General features: G+C 54.8%; 2 protein-coding genes across 2 annotated transcripts; both read right to left on the bottom strand.

The window, feature by feature from the left end:
• Positions 1-4,475: 4,475 nt before the first annotated feature.
• Positions 4,476-8,819, bottom strand: SLC35B1 (solute carrier family 35 member B1). Its single transcript, XM_082071062.1, has 9 exons — positions 8,390-8,819; positions 8,219-8,322; positions 7,993-8,123; positions 7,192-7,222; positions 6,849-7,006; positions 6,427-6,553; positions 5,448-5,554; positions 5,097-5,250; positions 4,476-4,828 (listed from the first exon to the last, which is right to left on the bottom strand). The coding sequence occupies exons 1-9, from the start codon at positions 8,614-8,616 to the stop codon at positions 4,776-4,778; spliced, it is 1,092 nt and encodes a 363-aa protein (XP_081927188.1). The 5' UTR covers positions 8,617-8,819; the 3' UTR covers positions 4,476-4,775.
• Positions 8,820-9,919: 1,100 nt separating this feature from the next.
• Positions 9,920-19,922, bottom strand: LOC309448910 (vasoactive intestinal polypeptide receptor 1-like; the record flags this gene model as incomplete). The annotated part of the gene is made up of 13 exons (XM_082070772.1): positions 9,920-10,012; positions 10,215-10,256; positions 10,564-10,693; positions 11,103-11,194; positions 11,303-11,369; positions 11,627-11,687; positions 12,252-12,405; positions 12,643-12,775; positions 13,414-13,511; positions 13,735-13,844; positions 14,662-14,769; positions 18,116-18,230; positions 19,851-19,922. 13 exons carry the CDS (start codon positions 19,920-19,922, stop codon positions 9,920-9,922), a joined length of 1,275 nt encoding a protein of 424 aa, XP_081926898.1.
• Positions 19,923-20,500: the final 578 nt, after the last annotated feature.

Raw genomic sequence — 20,500 nt, 5'->3', positions numbered from 1 at the left:
TCCCAGTGATTCAGACCAGCTTTGCTCCACAAACAAGAATTAAGCGTCAGTGCTATCGCAGCATCTTCCTCCATGGAGAAGTGGGAACGGACTGCAACTGAGGCTGAAGGGCTTTATCGCTGCTGTTCTCCCCTTCCACAGGTACAGAGAGATAATCAGACAAAAGACTTGAAAATCGAGGAGAAGATCCACTCTGTATAACAGAGCGTGAAAGTTTGAATGAGCATAAAGGGCTCAAACAGCTGAAGAAAAATAAAAGAGGCAGTAAATCAAGTAAGAAGGTGGGGAATGATGAAGAGAAGTGATGTAGTAAAGGACAAACACAGCAGAGCACTTGCAGTCTGGACCTTGCAAAGAGTAGCAGCAGCTAAGGACAAGGCAGGATTTTTAAGGTATCCACAAACAGATTATTTTCAAGTACTTCGCACTGGGATTTGTAACCAGATGACAGTTTAGTCTTGTCCTGGTTTTGAAAGCTGGTGCAAAAGAGGAGAGCTCTCTCAATTTGTGCTTTCAACACAGTTATAAAGTTTAGTGTTAGCTGTCAATATGTAATTGATTGCACAAATTGTAGCAAGTATCATGACTTAAATATTGCTACTCCAGAACATTCTTACAGAACTGCAGAGCTTAACGTGGAGCTCATCAGTTGTTTCTGCCTTCTCATTAGCCATGTCCTGCAGTGACTATTAGGGCATTAAGTTACTGCAACCAAAATAGCACTAATGAGTATGCAGATGTTTAATTTCATTTGAAGATGCACTCAGTTATTGCAGGGAAAATTGTTTTCTAGAACAGCAATTTCAAAGCCAAGATTCAGGAGCCATGAGGACCAGCCAAAAGGAGGGTTGTCCATGCAGTATTTTGGCCCTGTTGTACAGGTCTGTGTGCTGCAGTCTTTCATTGTACGATCGCATTATCTTTAACTCGATTCCCTAAGGAGACAAAGTTGTTTGATGTTCCACAGCTCTCACAAACTTGCTGCTACTGGTCAGAATAAACTCACAGCATGCCGGAGTGGGACTCTCAAGCTCGCATGTGTTTTCCCAGGGTGCTATTTTGATTCTCTCGTGCTTTTCAAGTCCATGGATTCTGACAGGAATTCCCATTTCCTTTGCAAGACTGTGCAGGATCCTGCAGCATAAGCTCAAGTAACCACCAACGCCTCACTGAGTGGCACAGCAATAAATCACAGTCGCTCTTGAAGAACGACCATTAGGGTTGGTTTTTTTAAGTGGTACCTTCAAGACTGGCAACTCATTATTTCAAAGCGGCAACAATAACTTCCTTATCCCTGAAAACTGTTGTCATCTGAGCAAGAGCCTTTACCGACCTGTAACCAGGAAAGTGTCAGCGTTAGACAATTATATCCAGCTCTACAAAATATACACACGCAGTACCGTACACCTTATCCTATGTGCTCTCCAAACATTTGGGTTTTTTTAAACTTCTGCTGCTGGAGTTGCAGAAGGAACTCGTTAAAAAGAGGCAGATGAAAGGAAAAGCAACACAGCTGCCAAGTTCCTCCCTGCGGATGCCAAGGCTCAGTCACGAAATCAAACTTCACCTTTCTAAGCTGATACATCAGCGAGTTCCTCCTGGAGGCCAAGGGCACAAACACCGCAGCAGTGTCTGCTGTTTGTTCTCAGTACGTGCGCGACTCTTCTCACCTCCCCGGGTCCGCCAGGAACTGACAAGGTTCTGAGGAGGATCCTGGCAGAGATGTCTCTAAAAACACCGGCTGATGCCAGTGGCTGCTGCTGCGGGGAAGCAGCTGTTGGTGGTACGAGAGCACAGGCAGGTGTGCACATATTTATACTCGTGCCATTTGCAATGGAGCCATTCTGCAGAGGAGACAGTGATCGTCTTAAAGCTGCTAACGGCTTAGCATCAATGGAGTCTCTGCTGACAGTCAGAAAGAACTGAAGCAGAATAAAAATGGTGCAAGACCTTGATTTCCACCTTGTGTTCCTCCTGTAAGCACGAAGACTCTGGAAGTACGGTTATCTTGCTAATTAAACAGGAACTGCTTTTTTGTTGTTTTTCTCCTGGTATTTATTGAAAATGATTGAAACAAGAGTTCCCCCTGCTGGTGACTGGCCGAGTCATAAACACACCCGGGGTTGGGGCTCTAGAGCCAACAAATGTAGAAGAGAAGATGGAATCTCTTTGTAACTTCTCAGCCCGACTGTCACGTTTTGCTCTTGCAGGGCTTTGTCTGAGGCTCTTCCACTCACCTCCTCCTCAACTGATTTCTTCTTGCACTCAAAGACCCATCTCGCCTGCCCAGGACGCAGCGACCCACGAGTGTTCCCTGCAGTAACTCGGAGCAAGTCACCCCAACTCAAACTGACAGCACGTGTCCAAAGCATCACCCTCTTGGCTGCGAAGGGTGACGTTTTACACTTGAAACACTTCATTTTGGACAGTATGGTAACCAGCCTGTCAGCAGGCAGAGGAGTTACTGTGCTCTTGGCAGCCCAGGGCTGGGGACCTGCTTTGTGGCAGTGCTGATTTGCAAACAGCTTCTTGAGTTGCTCCTGTAGCCTCCTCCAGGGCGTCGCAGGGCAGGAGGTCAAGAGGACAGCACGCTGCCCAGGGAAACACGTGGGTTCCCACTCCACGCAGGTACAAGAGCTGCCTTTGTTTTAAGAAATTCTTACTGACGAAGAGTCAGAGGTGCAGCAAGACCCGAGCTGGAGCAAGACCAGCAATAGGCTTTAGAGCTAAAGTGGGTCAAGGGAGCCGGCAGCAATCAGGAGAGAGAAAATCTCCTTTATTTTTTTTCTTCTTGGCAGACTGATGTTTAAACCTATGCTCTGAATACAGACAAGTTGACGATATTGGTGAAGACAGATCTTGGCTTAGAAAACAGACTCCAGGAAGCTCCCAGCTTCACTCTTTCTGCTGGTCCAGGCTGCTGCAGAGGGGCAGGGACAGAGCTGAGCTCCCTTCCAACTGTGTTGGCTTCTTTTCAACGGTTAAGAATTAACAAGGTCTTTTTTAAGATATGATCTCTCCTAAAGCTGCAGCTCCACTGGGAGCAAAAGGAAGAATTCTGAGCCCCAGCGGAGCGGCCTTCCTGGCATGTATGCACAAGACGCAATTTGGGTTGAGATGCTGTAAATGCAAAGGAGATCACCGCTGGCAGGCTGAGAACACGGTGCAGATGGGCTCCCGCTGTCTCACTCCCTCCATTTCTGATCACAGACTTTCTCAAGAGCTTTTAGTCAGTGTAGAATTATTGCTAAGGAGCAATTCTGCTTCTGTGGAATCCAAATAGCACGATTTCCCTTTGATTTGAAGCACACGCTCTAGAATAGAGTAGTGGCTTGTAACAGCAGTGACTCAAATATTCTTAACAGACGACGTGTTCGAACAGAAATTCCAAGATTATCACGAGGAAGCGGATGATTGAGGGGGTGGTTTCTAAAGCATTTGTCAGGTGTTTGTATTTGCACAGTGACACAGGAGCTGGGTCCATTCCTACACCAGATTACTAATTCTAGAGAAGGGAAAACAAGCCTGCAAGACTAACAGAACTGAGAGCTCACCTACAATCTTTTTGCTGCTTTTGGTTGCTGAGTTTGAGAACTGGTTAAATTTAGGATAGTGCTATGAGAAGCACAAGTCCTAGAAACATAAAGGAAATGTGGTTTTATGATTAACTCACACCAAAGATAATGAATTCTTATCTCTGCCAGTGTTCATGAACAAGTCATGCAATTTCTCTGCTCCCTTTTATAAAACTGAAATAGTATTAATTACCTTTGAGGCCCTGGGAAGCGCCACAGTCACCGGGGCAGCCCGACTGTCCGTGTCCATGGGCAGCACCGAGTCAAATCACAGCCGCTTACGCTTCAGGGTTCTCTGCTACTGAGAACGTGTTTGTTTGCTACTTATCACTTGACCTTTAAGACAATGTAAGTTAACAAAGAGGCAAAGGTGCCAGAGATAAATGCTTTAATAGCCTCGGGTTTATATTTCCAAGAAGCATGTTGTTTGTGTAGAACTATAGGATAGTAAAACAGATTAAACTGAAGCCAAATTTGAGGCCAAAAAAAGTTGCAAGAGCCACTGGAGGGGCGGGGGAAGCCAGGGATGGAGAGAGAGGGACTCAGAGCAGCCGTTCGGGAAAGGGACAAAGAGCCTGTCTGGAGGATGAGGCCGGAGCCACCGAGCAGCTGGTGGGAACCCGCGGTGGTGGGAGAGTTTGCTCTGTGGAGATCCTGCCCTCCAGCCATGAAGGCATCGATATGACAGAACCTCCTCCCGTGATTAACCAGGGCCCATTCCACGTTTAGAACCCGCCGTCACACAACCCTGGCAGGGTCTGGGCAGCAGAGGCTCCTGTTCCTTCATCAGCCAGAGAATTAATCTGGCCCCCACTAGTTAAGCAGCTTTGCCGTAAACCTTTACATACACCAGGAGCTGCTTGTGTTTCCGAAGGGCTCGGGCGAAGGACGTAACGCATCTCGGTGTGTCACTTTTTCTTTAATAAAGATATGAAGGTTTTTTTCCTGTTAAGGCAAGAATTCCATCCTGCTGCTGGGATCTAGTAACGCAGCTTTGATTACAGAAAAAAAAGCTTAATTACAGTTAGAACTAAAGTATTACACTTTTAAGACAATTTTGAATAAAAAACTAAAACAAAACAAAAAAAATCCAAACACTCCTCTTCTGATTACCTATCCTGAGTCCAGTTTCATATCAGATTTTGAGGTACAAGACAATAAATTAAAAGTTCATTCCAACTGCAGAGATCAGCCATTTCCTCAATGTGAAGTCTTCTTTACTCCCTTTCCAAATTTGGCATCGAGTCCCAGGCCTGCGAAGAGACACAACAATCCATGTGCACAGAGAACTTCCTCACGTTCTTCAAATATAACGCAAAGAACTTCACCAAGAATGGACTTAACAGCACCAACTAGAGACCTAATAAACGTGCTAGAAGTCCCGTTCCCCTTTCCTGCGCTGGGGAGGCACTGACACGCTCTGCAAGATTGCTCCCGTACGTGAGGGGTCTCTGACCGGTTTCCTGGCTCTCCCCTCACTGCACGGCATCTTTAAATAAAGTATTTGCTTCCCAGACTCACCCAGGAACACCAGGACTGTCCCCACCCACTGCATCGGACTGATGGGGTTGGCAAACAGGATGACGGACGCTAAAATGGTGAAGAACTTGCGGGTTGTGGTGATGATGGAACAGGTCAGAGGTCCGAAGTACACCACGGTCATGAAAATAAAACTCTGTGAAAACACAGACGCCTTCCGTCACTCTGACTGGAGAAAGTACAACACGGATCATGTTTCCAGGTGAAAAGCCATTGAGCCAGAGCCAAAAAGAATCTTATTTCAAATCCCGACTCTTTGCACACGCACTTTGCGGTCTCCCTGCTGAGCAAACACAAGCAGCGAAGGCTGCAGCACGAGGGCCTTGCACTTACCTGCCCCAGCGCGCTCGTCAGGCCGAACAGCAGGATGTTGGAGATGACACCAGGGTGACGTTCCGTGAAGCGCAGGAACTCCCAGAGCTCTCCGGTAAACAGGATCCCTGGAAAAGGGGCAGAATGGAACACGCGGATTCAGCACCCAGAGGCAGCCCCAGCAGCCCACCGATCATTTCAGTTCCTGCTCGTCACCCAACAGGAGCTGCTAAAAGCAAAGACTGAATTCCACACAGTGGAGAACAACCAGGAGAAAAAGTGGCCACCTTCCTAGATAATTAATGAAAGCAGCAACTGTTAACCGCAGATCCAATTCTGACAAAACAGTCCCGGTCCCACTCACAGAACGAGGGGCTGGAGCCCCGAACCCCCCGGAGCTCCCGCAGCACAACCTGGTCTCTTCTCCCAGGCAGTCAGCAATAGGACAAGGGGGCATGGGCTTAAACTCTGCCAGGGGAAATTTAGGCTGGATATTAGAAAGAAATTCTTTACAGAGAGAGTGGTCAGGCATTGGAATGGCTGCCCAGGGAGGTGGTGGACTCACTGTCCCTGGAGGTTTTTAAACTCAGATTGGACATGGCACTTAGTGCCATGATCTAATAAATGGACTAGAGGTGGGCCAAGGGTTGGACTCGATGATCTCTGAGGTCTTTTCCAACCCCGTCAATTCTGTGATTCTGTGATTCTGTAATTGGCAGAGCTGTTCCTTAACGCGGTGGAAAGCCCGCCGGTGCGGTTTGCTGCTCCGGTGGCAGCAGAGCCCGGGCAGACACGGTGGAGCCGCGCTGCTGCTGTCCCTGCGCAGCGTCACCAGGTGAGCTGCACACAACAACCACGTTTCACGTGCAAACAGACAACCCGAACAAAAAGCCATTTGCAAAATGCGTTCCAGGCCCTTTTTGTGGAGCAGGACATGCTGTCTCTTCCCCTGGAGTGTCTCTGGGTGCGGAGGCCGTGGGTTTCGCACAGTGTCCCTTACCAGCGCCCAGGAACAGGGTGGACCAGAGATTAACGTTCAGCATCATGTGGTTGGAGCCTGTCTGGTAGTGAGCTCTCATGTGATCCTGTGACACGCCGGTCAGCCCGTCCAGCGTCAGGGACAGCAGCTGAGACGAGACAGAGACCAGAGAAAGCACAGAAAACCTTCATTCTTTGTGCCTTCTCTGCAGGGAAAAAAGTCTTGAGCGTTCCCCTCCTTTTTTTACATCCCAACCAGCCGTTCAATAGTGATTACATGGCCTCCAAACAGACGCTAAGAGGGACACGGGTGCGCTCAGGCGCCAACCTCACCCGTGTCCTCCCACGGCAGCGTTTCCGCGCCGGCTTTCAGGCGTGAGGGGGTACAAAGGACACGGGCTTATCTGCGCTGGAGCTGCAGGTTCCTCCCCGCCCGGGACTCACCAGGAGCAGTTCTCCATAGCCAAAGACGTGGTCCTCGCTCCCAGCCCCTTTTTTGGGCTTGTATAGGAACAGGGCCACGCCGGCCACGATCAAGAGCACGCAGAGGTACTTGGCCGGCGGATACTTCTTCCGCAGCAGCGTCACTCCCAAGAGCATGACTGTAAAGAGGCAACATCACCAACCACCCCCAAGAGCCTCTCTGGGGATTTTAACTCGGCTCAACAGAACAACAGGCAGATAAAACCCCAGCGGCACGTCCCGGGGCAGCACGGAGGCAGCATCCTGACTGCCGAGCTCCCGGAGGACACGGGAAATCCACACGAGAAATGTGAAAAGTGCATACCTGGGATGGGCTTGCAGGATTTCCCTAGGACCTATAAAGGAAAAATGGCATTAACTATCACGCACCGTTGCCTGCCTGCAACGGGAGAGGTCACAGCAACACGCCGTACGGGGTCAGAGCGCCCTCCTGTAACACCAGGGACTACGGGAACAAAGACAAAAATCCCCACCCTGGGGCGAAGGTTTCAGAAATCCTCTCGAGCCAGTGCTAGCACCAAACCTCAGTCATTTCTCAGGGCTGCTCTTCCCTTTCCAGAGCAGACTGAGCTCCCTGACCCCTCCCCACACGCAGCGCGGGCTGAAACAGCGAAAAAGCCCCAGAAAGGCACTTGTGGAAAGTGGGAAAACCAGCTTCCCTCTGTGCAATTTCCCCTCCTGATAATTATCACCGGCTGCTCCTTCCGCAGCTCGAGCTCCCTCAGCGCAGAGCCCGTATTGAGCAAAGGGCACAGCTGTCCCCCCGCAAGCCCCCGCTGTCCCCCCGGAGCCCCCGCGCTGTCCCCCCTGCAGCCCCCCGCGCTGTCCCCCCCGCACCCTCCCGCGCTGTCCCCCCCGTGCTGTCCCCTCCGCAGCCCCCCGCGCTGTCCCCCCCGCACCCTCCCGCGCTGTCCCCCCCGTGCTGTCCCCCCGCGCTGTCCCCCCCGCAGCCCCCCGCGCTGTCCCCCCCGCGCTGTCCCCCCCGCAGCCCCCCGCGCTGTCCCCCCCGCACCCTCCCGCGCTGTCCCCCCCGCACCCTCCCGCGCTGTCCCCCCCGTGCTGTCCCCTCCGCAGCCCCCCACGCTGTCCCCCCCGCAGCCCCCACCTGGGTCGGGTAGCTGACGAACTGCAGAGCCGAGTTGCTGGAAACCATGGCGCCCAGGTAGGAGAGCGAGCAGGCGGCATAGAGCCAGCGGCGGGTGCGATCCCCCCGGCCCGAGTCGAACACGCGGATCACTGCGCGGGGGGGGGAACACAAAGCGCGGGGTCGGGAGCGGCCGCCAGGAGCCCCCGGGACAGCCCCGGCGGGTCAGACCCGCAGCCCCACTCACGGATCTTGGCGAACGCGGCGTTGATCACGCACTGTATGAACACGAGCGTCAGCGCGAACGTGAAGCGCTCCTGCTGCGCGCCGTCCCCGTAGCGGCCGCGGGTGCTGCAAGAGCGGGACACGGTCAGACCGGCGGGAGCGGGGCCCCGCGCGCCCCGCCCGCCCCGCTCACATGCTCTCCTGCAGGATGCCGTAGTAGAAGTAGCAGAAGAACACGCCCAGGAAGCAGACGGGCAGGCGGAGGCGCTCGGGCAGGCGGAGGCGCTCGGGCAGCGCGGCGCCCCCCGCGCTCGCTCCCATGGCGGCGGCGCCGCGGCCGCTCAGCGCCGGGGGCTCCGGGGGCTCCGGCAGCTCCAGCACCGCATGGGGCAGCGCGGCCGGCGGAGCGGGCTGCTTCATACGCGCAGCCTGCGCCCGCCCGCCCGCCAGGGCCCGCCCGAGCCTGCCCGCCGCGCTGCCGGGCCCGCCGTGGGAGGGGCGCGGGCGGACCCCGCCGGGAACCGGGTGGGACCGGCCGGGGGGGGTCGCGCCCAGACTCTCCGGTGCCGCTTCCGGGCCGCCCGCGCCGCGGGTCGGCGACACTCACGGCCGCGGGGCGCCCCTCGGGGCAGGCACGTGCTGGGCAGCCCCGAGCCGGGGGCTTTCGGCGAGCGCGGCCCTTGCGGTGACGCAACTCGATGTGGAGAGCACGGATTGGCTGCCGAGCGGGGCGGAGCTATCAGAGGGTGTGCGCACTCGCAGGGGGGCGGGGCTGTCCCACCCTCGGGCGGTGCCGCGCAGGTCCTAGCGCCCGCCCGCCCGCCTCGGGACTCGCAGCGGCTCCGCGCCCGGCTCCGTTCTCCTTCTGGCGCCCGCGGCTCCTCGCCCCGGGAACCCCCCGGGAAACACGGCGGTGACACGGGGGCTCTGTCCGGAACCCCCCGTGCAGACCAGGACCGCGACTCAAAACATTAAACCCACGACGGAGCCGTGGAAGACGCTCTCCTCGGGCTGCCCGCGCTCCCAGGGTCCGTAGCTCAGGGCAGGAGATGCGGACGCCTCGCTGAAGTCCCCAAGGAGATGCCCAAAACTCGGCTGGACAAAACCTCCACCAACTCGATCTAGAGGCTGGTTTGGAGGTCTCCAGAGGCTCCTTCTCACCAGGTTTTCTACAATTCACTCGCCAATTACTTTTGCCTCTTTCATCTTCTCTGGGTTTGAATGGATCTGTGGGGTGGGCGGGATGGAGCCCTCACTGTTGACATTGACTTTGTCCTCTATGAAAATAAAAATGCCCCTGTGGGCATTGATTTCCTTCAACAGGGGTATTTTAAGCACCATCCGAAACACGCCAGCAGGGTGCTACTGCCTCCTACAGCCCAGACACAGAGGGAGATTGATTATATAAAAATAAGAGCAGTTTAGTAACATCTTTTGCCTTTCTCCAGCTCCATCCTCCAAAGGATTTCAACTCTTTTCAGCATGTTTGTGAAACTTATCTCTGCTGCACACAGGGAGGGGAAAACCCTGCTGTCACTGCCGTGAGGGGGGAGCAGAGCGAGATGAGGTGGCTTGTGGACAAACCGGGTCTTGAAACAACCCAGGGTGAAACACCCCAGAACCTACAAAATCCTTTCTTTATTGTGTTTCTGGGACTGTAGCCATGCAGCTTCACCACCGGCACAATCCTCAAGGAACTCTTTCCCCCCAAACACCGTCCTCATCACGCTGTGAAGTCTTGGGTGACCAGGTTGAAGACGTTGCTCTCCATGGACGACTGCCACTTGCCCCAGTTCCTCTTGATCTCCGCCTGGACCTGAACCAACACCACAGACCCGTGCTGGCACCTGGGGGCACCCACCAGCACCCAACGGGAGGGGCAGGAGCTGCACCCTGGGCTCAAAAAGGGATTTGGGGTGCAAGAGGGCGGGGACGCCCATGCATGGCTGTGTGGGTGTGATGCTCTTTGGGGTGCACCCTTTAGGGGGGTCTGCAGGACGCACGGGGGGGACACGCACCTCTCCGTTCAGGAAGCAGTACAGCAGAGCCACCAGGAACCCCTCAAAAGGACAGAAAGAGCAAATGTCACCCGAGGGAAGTGGCTGGACCCCTCTGTATTCATCTGCTGCCTGGATTTAGCGTCCTCCCACACCTCTTACCCCAGCCCATGGGCAGCTGGGGTATGGGATCAGTACAAGTTGTTCACCCGGCCATGCTTTGTCCCTAGGGTTTGAGGGGTGGCTGGGACACCTCTCCCAAAAACGTGCAAAGCCCCAGCGGCACATCCCAGAGTCTCCTGGTGTGACCTTGGGATGGGACAGGTTGGGTACGTGGAGGTTTTCCCTACTCATCTTCCCCAGTCTGTACCTGGTAGGAGCCGAGGACCAGCTCAAAGTACAGCCGGGCGTCCACACCGACGTGCTCAGGGAAGAGTGCAAACACCACGTAGTGTACCCCAAAGAGAGGGATGAGGAGCAGTGTGGATTTTGTCAGCCTCCTGTGGAGATTGGGTGTGTGAGAGGGGACTGGGTGCAAGCGATGGGCATAGAATCACAGAATAGTCTGGGTTGGAAGGAACCTTCAAAGCTCCCCCAGTGCCCCCCCTGCCATGAGCAGGGACATCTTCACCAGCTCAGGGTGCTCAGAGCCCCGTCCAGCCTGGCCTGGGATGTCTCCAGGGATGGTTCATCCACCACCTCTCTGGCCAACCCGATCCTGCTGCCCTGTGGGACAAGCCCTCCCAAGACCTTGGTCTTAACCCAAAATAGGTTTTCCATGAAAAGCAGGTGTTGGAGGCTTCAAGGATGGTCCTTCTCTGTGCTTCACCAGCCAAGGGTCCCTACTGCCCTGGGGTCCCCCAGAAACCAGGGTGAGGGGAGTGCCCCATTGCCCGAGCAAGCCCTTACATGTACTGCTGCTTGTAGTTTTTGCTGATGTCCGGGGATCGGATCTTCTGCGCTAACATTCTGGTGACGTTGAGGAAGATGAAGAAGTTCACCTGCCATGGGAAGCCATGTCTCAGGCTCTGCACAGACCCCTGGTCAGGTCCTTCTGTCCATATGGGGCCCTCAGCTCTGGGGCAGGGATGCTCAGGAGACATACTCACAAATATGGCCAGGAGGATGGGAGCCTTGATCACCCACCAGTAGAGACTGGTGTAGTCATCCCAGCACCTATGGGAGAGGAGAAAAGGCTCTGCCACCCACTTGCACCCTTTTAGCCTAGGTCTTGTCCCCCCACCTCCCCAGCCCCATTTGCACAGCACCTCTTGCGTGGGCCCCACCAGAAAATAGAAATAGCTTTAAAGAATTAATAAAGTTCTGCCCCGCTTCTCCCCTCCCGAACCTCCTATGCAAGGGATTTGTCCCCTTTGTCTTGCATGGGGGACACATGGCCGAGCTGCAAAAAGAAGAGGGTTTGCTCCTCTTACCCGTGGTTGTCATACTGCAGCCTGGTGACCACCCAGACACAGACCGTCAGCATGGGGACACCTGCAAGGACAGAACCCAGACAGGCATGTGGAGTCACCCCAGGGCTCTGTGGATCTCCTGTACCTCCCTCCATCCCTTGTCCTCAAAAACACGTGTTTAAGTCAGGTCTGGGGCCCTGGAGGTGGCAGGAAGGTGAAAAGAGAAAGAGATGGTGCCCACTCAAGGTGATGTGCGTGTCTGTGCGTCACCTCCTGTCTCTGTGCTTTTACATCTAACCTGGCTTCCTGGGATGGGTGTTTCCAGCCCCAGATGGATGTGGGAAGAAGGAAGGACCTCACTCTGTCCCATCCTGACCATGTCCAGGATGGATCAGCAGCACGAGGGTGAGGATCAGGCCATGCTGGGTCTGGCAGGAGCTGGTGGGTGCCCCACCAGGCAGGAGGCCATGCTGGGAGAGCGGGGGACATGCCAAGAGCAGCCATGGGGACCATCCTGCCTGGGGACCCCCAGCCATGCAAATCTCAGAACAGCAAATCCAGGCAACCCCAAAACCAGTTTACCCCAGCTGGTGTCAATGGGACCTCACTGGAGAGGGGGTGATGGGGAAGGGGGTCCTGCACTCACCCCAGCCAATGAGGATGTACCACCAGATGTACCTCCTGTCGGAGGTGAAGGTGAGCAGCAGCAGGGTCTGCAAGTACATGCCCTCCACCAGCAGCCAGTAGAAGTTGGCCAGGACTGAGTACTGGAAGAAGGCGATGGCTGCTTTGCACTTCACCTGTGAGGATGAGGAGGAGAAAGGCTCAGGAGTGCTCGTTGGCATCAAACTCTGTCCTGGGGACATAGGGATGATCAGTCTCACTGATCATCTACTCCTGAAGTCCACCCAAGCCAGCCTTTCCTTCCCGGGTTCACAGCCTCTCTCCCCCTCCTCTTTGCAGTGCTAAATCCACTGCAAATGCAGCCAGACCCCTCCCCTGCCACTCCTGCACCATGCTGGGGCTCAGCACCTCACCGTCGACATGGTGCAGTGGTCAACGGACTCATCCGAGAAGAGGACGGCATCCTTGATGAACACGGCAGCCCCGCGCAGTATGAAGGAGGTGAAGAAGTGGATGTGGATGGAGTTCCGGGTGCAATGCAGCTTCCTACGGGGGGAAGAATCATAGAATCATTTTGGTTGGAAAAGACCCTCAAGCTCGTTGAGTCCAACCATTCCCCCAGCCCTGGCACTGCCCCATGTCCTGAGAACCTCATGTCCGTCTGTCCAACCCTCCAGGGATGGTGACTCCAGCACTGCCCTGGGCAGCCTGTTCCAATGCCCCACAGCCCTTTGGGGAAGAAATTGTTCCTAAATCCAACCTCAACCTCCCCTGGTGCAACCTGAGGCCGTTTCCTCTCTTCCTGTCACTTGTTACTTGGGAAAGGAGACCAACACCCTCCATGCTACAACCTCCTTTCAGGCAGTTGCAGAGAGCAAGAAGGTCTCCCCTGTGCCTCCTGTTCTCCAGGCTGAACATCCTCCAGCCACCCCTGGAGAGCATCCTTCTGCAGCACAGCAAGGTCTGCAAAAACAAAGCTTAAAATGGGCGGCCTGAGGGTCTGAAGGCTCCGTGTCAGCAGGAAAGGACAATGCTGCAGTTCTTCTCATGCCTCGTGTCCATGTGGGCAGGGATGGAGCCTGGCTGCTCTGGGATGGGGGACACTAAGAGCAGCCATCCCTGCTGAGGGTTGACCTCACTTCCCTCCAGCTGCAGCCCATGGAGCAGCCAGCACCGAGCCCTACCTGAAGCAGGAGAAGATGCCGATGGCCAGGATCAGGGCTGCCAGGGATGTGGAGTAGCCGCAGGTGTAAAGCACCTTCATGGTGACAAAATAGCCTTTCTGGAAGGGAAAGCACCAGTGGAGTGAGGCAGCATGGATTGGGATGGGCATGGAGGTGACAGCTTGATGCCCCAACCCTTGGCCAAGCTGGGATTCTCCTGGGCAGCCTGGCAACAAGGATGAGGCCAACGAGATATCCCCAAGAGTCCCCCCTATGTTTCATTGCATGGGTCAACACCAGGAAGGGAGATCCTGTCCCACAGCCCCCTGGGGACCCGCTTGCCTTGTCCTCGGTGTCGTTGCTACCGCTGATGGCCTCCAGCTCGCAGGCGTTGCCATAGAGGGGGCTGGGGAAGCTCCATCCCGACTCAGTGCAGTTCCTCCGGATCAGCGCTGCAGCGGCAAGAAGGGACCTCATGAGAGCTACGGGCATGGTCTCTGCATCAGCATCCCCAAAATGTCCTGCCTGGGATGGGCACCCTGATCTTTGGGACGGAGACTAAATCCAAGCACCAGCATCCTGGCTGTGCCAGCAGCGCGGTACCCAAAGGGCCTGGCTGCCCCATCCCTTCCATCCCAGTCACACCTCTGCCCTTCGGTGCTGTGCCTGGAGGTGCCAGGACATCTTAGGGCATGATGTGAAAGCAACCATGAATCACAGAATCAGAGAATGGTTTGGGTTGAAGGGACCTTGAAGGCCCATTGAGTGCTCCGCCTGCCATGAGCAGGGACATCTTCACCAGCTCAGGGTGCTCAGAGCCCCGTCCAGCCTGGCCTGGGATGTCTCCAGGGATGGTTCATCCACCACCTCTCTGGCCAACCTGGGCCAGGCTCTCACCACCCTCAGGGCAACAATTCCTTCCTCAAATCCAGCCTGAATCTCCCTCCTTTGGTTTCAAACCATCACCCCTTGTCCTACCACAACAGGCCCTGCTCAAAAGTCTGTCCCCATCTTTCTTCTCCGCCCCTTTTAAGTCTGGAAACTCCACAATAAGGTCTCCCTGGAGACTTCTCCAGGCTGAACACCCCAACTCCCTCAGCCTGTGCTCGCAGCAGAGCTGTTCCACCCATATCTGCCAAGCTTTAGGACGGCGCAGGAGCTGTGGGAGGAGAGGGGAAGGGCTGGGGTGGCAGAAGGATCCCAGGCAGGGTGGGCGCAGCTCAGCCCTCGGTCCCAGGGGACGAGCAGTCTGGATTCAGAACACCACACCTTTGGACTTCTTGAAGACATGGAGGATGTCAGGGCAGGTGACGGCTCGGGACTGGCCGACGGGCACAGCCAACCAGCAGCTCACTCCATCCCACTCGGTCCGGCAGCCTGGGGAGGGACGAGACCATTAGTGCCACCAGGAAGGGACGTGCTGGGGACACACACACAGCCCCTGGTCCAGAGGCACAGCCCACAGCAGGCACGGCCCTGTGGCTGTAATGGGAGAGTGTCCAGCCATCACCCAATCTACAGGCCATGTCATAACCCCACAGGAATTAGGAACATCCCGGCTCCAGTTCTGGAATGACCTCCCTTGGTGCTGAGCTCTTCTTTGAGCCCCACGATGAGATGGACCTCATGTTTTCTGGGGCTACATCAGACCATGAGCTCCTGCGGGGAGACCCTTGAGGATGAGGTTACGGGAAAGGCTGGGACATTCCTGGTGACATCTAAAAGAGGGTCTTGAGCACAAGGGTGATGGGAGCGGCTGAGGGACCTGGGGGTTCAGCTGGAGAACAGGAGCTGAGGGGAGACCTTCTGATCTCTGAACTGCCTGAAAGGAGCTTGGAGCCAGGGGGGGTCGGGCTCTGCTCCCCGGGAACAAGCGCCAGGAGCAGAGGAAACGGCCTCAAGTTGCGCCAGGGGAGGTTGAGGTTGGATGTGGGAACAATTTCTTCCCCAAAGGGCTGTGGGGCATTGGAACAGGCTGCCCAGGGCAGTGCTGGAGTCACCATCCCTGGAGGGTTGGACAGACGGACATGAGGTGCTCAGGACATGGGGCAGTGTCGGGGGTGGGTTAACAGTTGGACTTGATGATCTTGAGGGTCTTTTTCAACCCAAATGACTCTGTGATTCTATGATAATGCTGGATTTCTGCATCCAGCAGCTGTGGGGGCTCAGCTCTGGATGTCTCTCCACCCCAAAGAAGCAGGACAGGAGAAAGCACTGCCAGACTCGCAGGAGAGCAATTAGCTTAAACGTGGTGTGCTTCTCTCTCTAGCATTAATTTAATCCTTAAATGACTCTCCAATCATCTTGGAAACAAGCATGACCAAGCAGATATGGGACCTTGAAGAATTAGCACACCGGGATGAGACACAGACATCACACCTCCAGGACAGCTCTTCTCCTTGCACATGTACATTATTAACCTTGTAGATATACATTATTAACCTGCAGCCACATCTATTCCCAGCCAGGGAATGTGGACTCAGACAAGTCTAATTAGTTTTCTCCGATTTCAGCAAAGCTGTCTGTTGGTATCTGGAGGGATTTGGAGGGCTGTCATCACAACAACAAGGCATGTCTTAATTTCTGCTCTGGAAGACAGGTGAACTGAGCACAGCGATTGGGATTAATGGGATTTAAGTCCTCCTTCCAACTCTGTTTCCCTCACCATAGCTGCTGTGACACCTAAAAAGATAATCTCATTGCTTAGAGCTGTGGAAAACTGGAACAACTCTGCCATGGAGAAGATGTGATTGGAGGCAACTTCTAGGAGGACACGGCAAAAAGACATGAGCAAAGGAATTGAAATTGTGTCTCATTGCAAACCTCACGGGCAGGATCTGTGCCTTCAGTGTCCCCATATTGTTGGTCCCCAGGAGCCACCACATCCTCACACTGTCCCCCGTCCCCAACCAGTGCAGCTCAGCAGCCCGAGGTTCTTGGTTTGGACTGACACAAAGCAACCGCCTTTATTCTGTTCTTCCCAGCTCAGGGCTGAAACATCATCAAGATCAACATTATCCTTGCGACGTTCTCCTTGACGTGACCGAAAAGAGCATTTTCCCCTCAAAATGCAGCTTGATGGGAAGTTCCTGCTTAGCATTTCTACTGGTTAATTAGACGCAGACCTGCCAGGGCTGCCTCCCTATTTCTTGCTGCTCTAACTGGTACCTGGAGACCTCCAAATGAGATAATATGAGCCTAACCACTGGGTTATTTCTGCCCAGCTATTTCCGAGTAGTAAACGCTGCCAGCACCGGAGCAGATTTGGAAGGCAAAGCTTTGCCAACATGATCTTTGACCAGTTTTAGGGCCCTATGGTGGGTTTCCCAGGAGGATGCTGAAGCTGGAGGTCCCTGTTCTGTCCCTTCACACTATATTGCCACCACGTCCAGGTCATCTGAGATGTCCCCTCCATCTGGCACAAGCAAGAAGTTGGGGAGTGATAAATTCAGTTCAGGTGGGCAGTGGAGGTTGCAGTTAAGCAGGAAACCTGAGATTAAATACTGATTTTAATTATGCATTCATGCTTCTTGATTATTTTCCTACAGTGATATTCCTTCCCCCTGTCTGGCATGATCTGGGCTGCAAAATGGACGTTTTCCCACCACTTGGCCTTTCTCTGCTAAGCTGGATGATACGTTATATCTCTGCATAGTTACTTAAGCAATTATGCACCTTAACATGCATTTATTGAGATGCTTCATTTTTACATTTTTATTAGATGAAACCCGCTGAATGATGCATTTCTTATTCATTAGGGATAATTTTTACCCAGAATCTGAGCCAAGATGTTTTTGGATGGAAACTGAAATGCAATTAGAAAAAAAAAAAAAAGTACAAAAGCAGCACTTTAAAACTGTTTTTCAGTTAGTTAATTGGTTTATAAGTCCCCGGATATGTAAAAATTAAGTTGCTCAAAACATGTTTAGCATCAAAACTAAGTGAATTAGGAAGGGAAGAAGGGATGAAGGGGTGACAGGCATTGTGTGACAAGTGTGCTGGTGGCCAGGGCTCCGTAACGCCTGTGCCCACAGCCCCAGAGCACTGGGGCAGGGAGGATGGGAGTGGGGCAGGAGGATCTGCCAGGGGCATGGACCACGCTGTCATTGTCACATGCCATAAATCCGGGGGGACTCAGCCCCTGCCGTTATTTCATAGAATCACAGAATCATTTTGTTTGGAAAAGACCCTCAAGATCATCAAGTCCAACCATAACCCACCCCTGGCACTGCCCCATGTCCTGAGAACCTCATGTCCGTCTGTCCAGCCCTCCAGGGATGGTGACTCCAGCACTGCCCTGGGCAGCCTGTTCCAATGCCCCACAGCCCTTCGGTGAAGAAATTGTTCCCAGATCCAACCTCAACCTCCCCTGGCGCAACTTGAGGCCGTTTCCTCTGCTCCCGGCGCTTGTTCCTGGGGAGCAGAGCCCGACCCCCCTGGCTCCAAGCTCCTTTCAGGCAGGTGTTTGCATCCCTCAGCCCGCCCGTTATTCCCAGCTGCAATCTCAGCCCCTCTCTCCCTGCAGCAGCATTTTTGGGGCTCTCCGAGGATGCTCCTCAGCCTTTGCCTTGGCGTTGCTCCCCATTTCTCTGAAAATACATCTTATTCTGCATCCATATGTGCTCTGCAACCCCACAATCATGTGTCATCCTCCCGTTAGCAAATCCCCGCCCCGTTCAGTCGAGGGAGATGAGCCCTGCGCACAGCAGCAAGTCGCACTCACCTTGCTGCCCGGGGGGTGCTGGCCTTTGGCTTTCAGTCCTGATAATCTCCAGGCATTCAGCTTCTTGCTCTTGGAAATAGAGGACAATGGAGCAGTCGGGATGTGTTGCTCGCACCTTGGGAAGGGGGAAAGGGCAGATGGTAGCACGCTGGGCATTAAAAGACCTGAGCAGGCAGGGTACCAGCCGATATTCACTATTTCTGCTGCAGCCAGCCTCAGGAGAGCCTGTCTGCGTAACCATGCTTTTGGGCCCTGACATTTCCTTAGCTTTCTAATGTTTGCTTTGTAAACACCATAAAGAAGCGCTGCAATTATTCCTAATTCCCTCCAAAAGCGTATGATGCTTCAGGGCACCGCTCCGTCAAGATGCAGGATCTGTGCAGAGGAGCTGAGCTTACAGACGGAGGGGCCAAGCCCATCGGCAGGGCAGAGGCGAGCATGTTCAAAGCCTGAGCGAGAAAACCATGTAATTATAGATTAAAAAAAAACAACAAACACATCTTTGGGCATGTCTAATCCTTCCCTTGATGTCTGGGTTTTGCTCACACAGGTTTTGTTCACGCTCAGGCTGGTGTATTTTAATCAGAGGCATTGGCAATGGCCATTGGAGTTCACCCACCTCTTGTACCACATCTCTTTGGGGAGATGCTGCAAAATGGGCACGTTGATCTCTGTAAAGCTTTTGGGTTTGCTCGGAGAAGTGCTGAGACACCAAGGAGCATGCCCTGACCCCGCAGCGCCCAAAAATGCAAGGGATGTGGTGGCTCAGTGCCCTGAGCTCTCTGGGACCCCCCAATTTTGGGTTTCACCCCCTTGGCTTCCATCTGGAGAGCCGGGAGCTCAAGGCTGGAGTGAGAGCACGCCGTGAATTTGACACACCCATTCCTGAGCATCCATCCCATTCCCAAACACCCACACCTATTCCCGAGCATCCGTGCTCATTCCTGAGCATCCATGCCCCTGGGAGGATGCGGTGGGGGCTGCAGCATCTGGAGATGGGACAATTCTGGGACAGGGTTCTTTGGGTCAAGACATGGGTCAAGACATGTTGCTGATGGTTTTGGGTGTGTGGACAGAGATACAGAAGTTGGAGAAATAGAGGGATGAGGGTGGGCAAGCGGACCCAAGGACTGAAGGAAAGTCTGGAATGTTAAAATATCACTGGACGGGGCTCTGAGCAACCTGAGCTGGTGAAGATGCCCCTGCTCATGGCAGGGGTGGCACTGGATGAGCTGGGAAGGTCCCTTCGACCCAAATTATACTGTGGTTCTATGACCCACACGAGGATGGAGGGGATTGTCCCCAGGCAGGGCAGAGCTGGGTCACTCTCCCTGGGGATGCCCCAGAGCTGAACCCCAAAGGAGCTTTGCTGGGTCTTCCAGTTGGACCCCAAGGGGTGTCCCAGCCCTGGGGATGCCGCGGTGTCCCAGCATCACCCACCTCCCACCCTGCCTGTCCCTGCACTGCATGTCAGCAAATCCTCCTGTGAAAGCACCTGAGCGGGTACAGCGGTGCCAGTGACTTGCAGGGCTGCGGTGGCACCTCTGGGTCAAGCAGCGTGAGGGATGGGGACAGGGATGAGGACATGCTGGGGACACCTGCGTGCTGGCCAGGACTGCAGCCACACTGCTCTCCAGGGCTGGATGGACCCCCAAGCAGCTGTCACAGGCAGGGGACACCATGCTCACCACCCACCCTCTCCCCGCGTGGTCCCGTCCCACATGGTGACACTTACCCGCAGCATCAGGAGTGCGAGCAGCAGGACCAGCATCGTGCAGGCACCGGGGGGCTGCCACAGACCCCCCATGGCTGGAGCCACCCCTGTGCTGCCCTGTCCACCACTGTCCCGGCTCAGTCCCCGAGGGGAAGGTGAATCCCCAGCTCCTCCGGCATGGCCCTGAGGGCAGTGGGGTCACCCTGCACCCCCTAACCCTGGCCGCTCCTTGTCCTGCTTCCGAATCCTCTGGGGACCCTTCTCCGTGGTGGTTGCTGGGTGCCACTCGGGTGGCCCTGGCTGTCCCCCCACCTCGCCGTCCCTGCCCAGCACCAACGGGCTCCGTCTGACTGCGAGACTGAATGTCACAGCTCCTGGATCTGGGAATCCAGGCTCCACCCTCTGCTCCCCCTCCCCACACGGAGGGTTGGATGCCAGGAGCAGCATGGGGGGGGACACCCCAGCCTGGCACTGCCCAGTCTGGCCACCACCGGGATCCCGGCACCCCCTTATCTGCTCCCATCAGGGACCTGGGGAACCCCAGCTGGGCACAGGGGGATGCGCAGGGGGCCATGGAGACCTCTTGCCTGCTCCTCCAGTGCTACTAAGCTGAAAAACTGGCTGAAGGCTGCAGGAAAAGGGGGTGCAGGCAGGGGGGGTGCAGGGTGCCT

This window comes from Streptopelia decaocto, assembly GCF_964273445.1.
Source record: "Streptopelia decaocto genome assembly, chromosome: 22".
In the NCBI taxonomy this organism is placed as follows: Eukaryota; Metazoa; Chordata; class Aves; order Columbiformes; family Columbidae; genus Streptopelia; species Streptopelia decaocto.
The sequence above is the reverse complement of the archived record's forward strand: the minus strand, read 5'-3'. Positions and strand labels throughout refer to the sequence as shown.

Excerpts from the sequence above, each read along its gene's own strand:
- SLC35B1 (XM_082071062.1), bottom strand. The coding sequence starts at position 8,616 with ATGAAGCAGCCCGCTCCGCCGGCCGCGCTGCCCCATGCGGTGCTGGAG. Across the intron at positions 6,554-6,848 it reads GCTATGGAGAACTGCTCCTG|CTGCTGTCCCTGACGCTGGA; the intron begins GTGAGTCCCGGG and ends GTCTCGTCTCAG. Across the intron at positions 4,829-5,096 it reads GACAGTCCTGGTGTTCCTGG|GCCTGGGACTCGATGCCAAA; the intron begins GTGAGTCTGGGA and ends GTCTCTTCGCAG.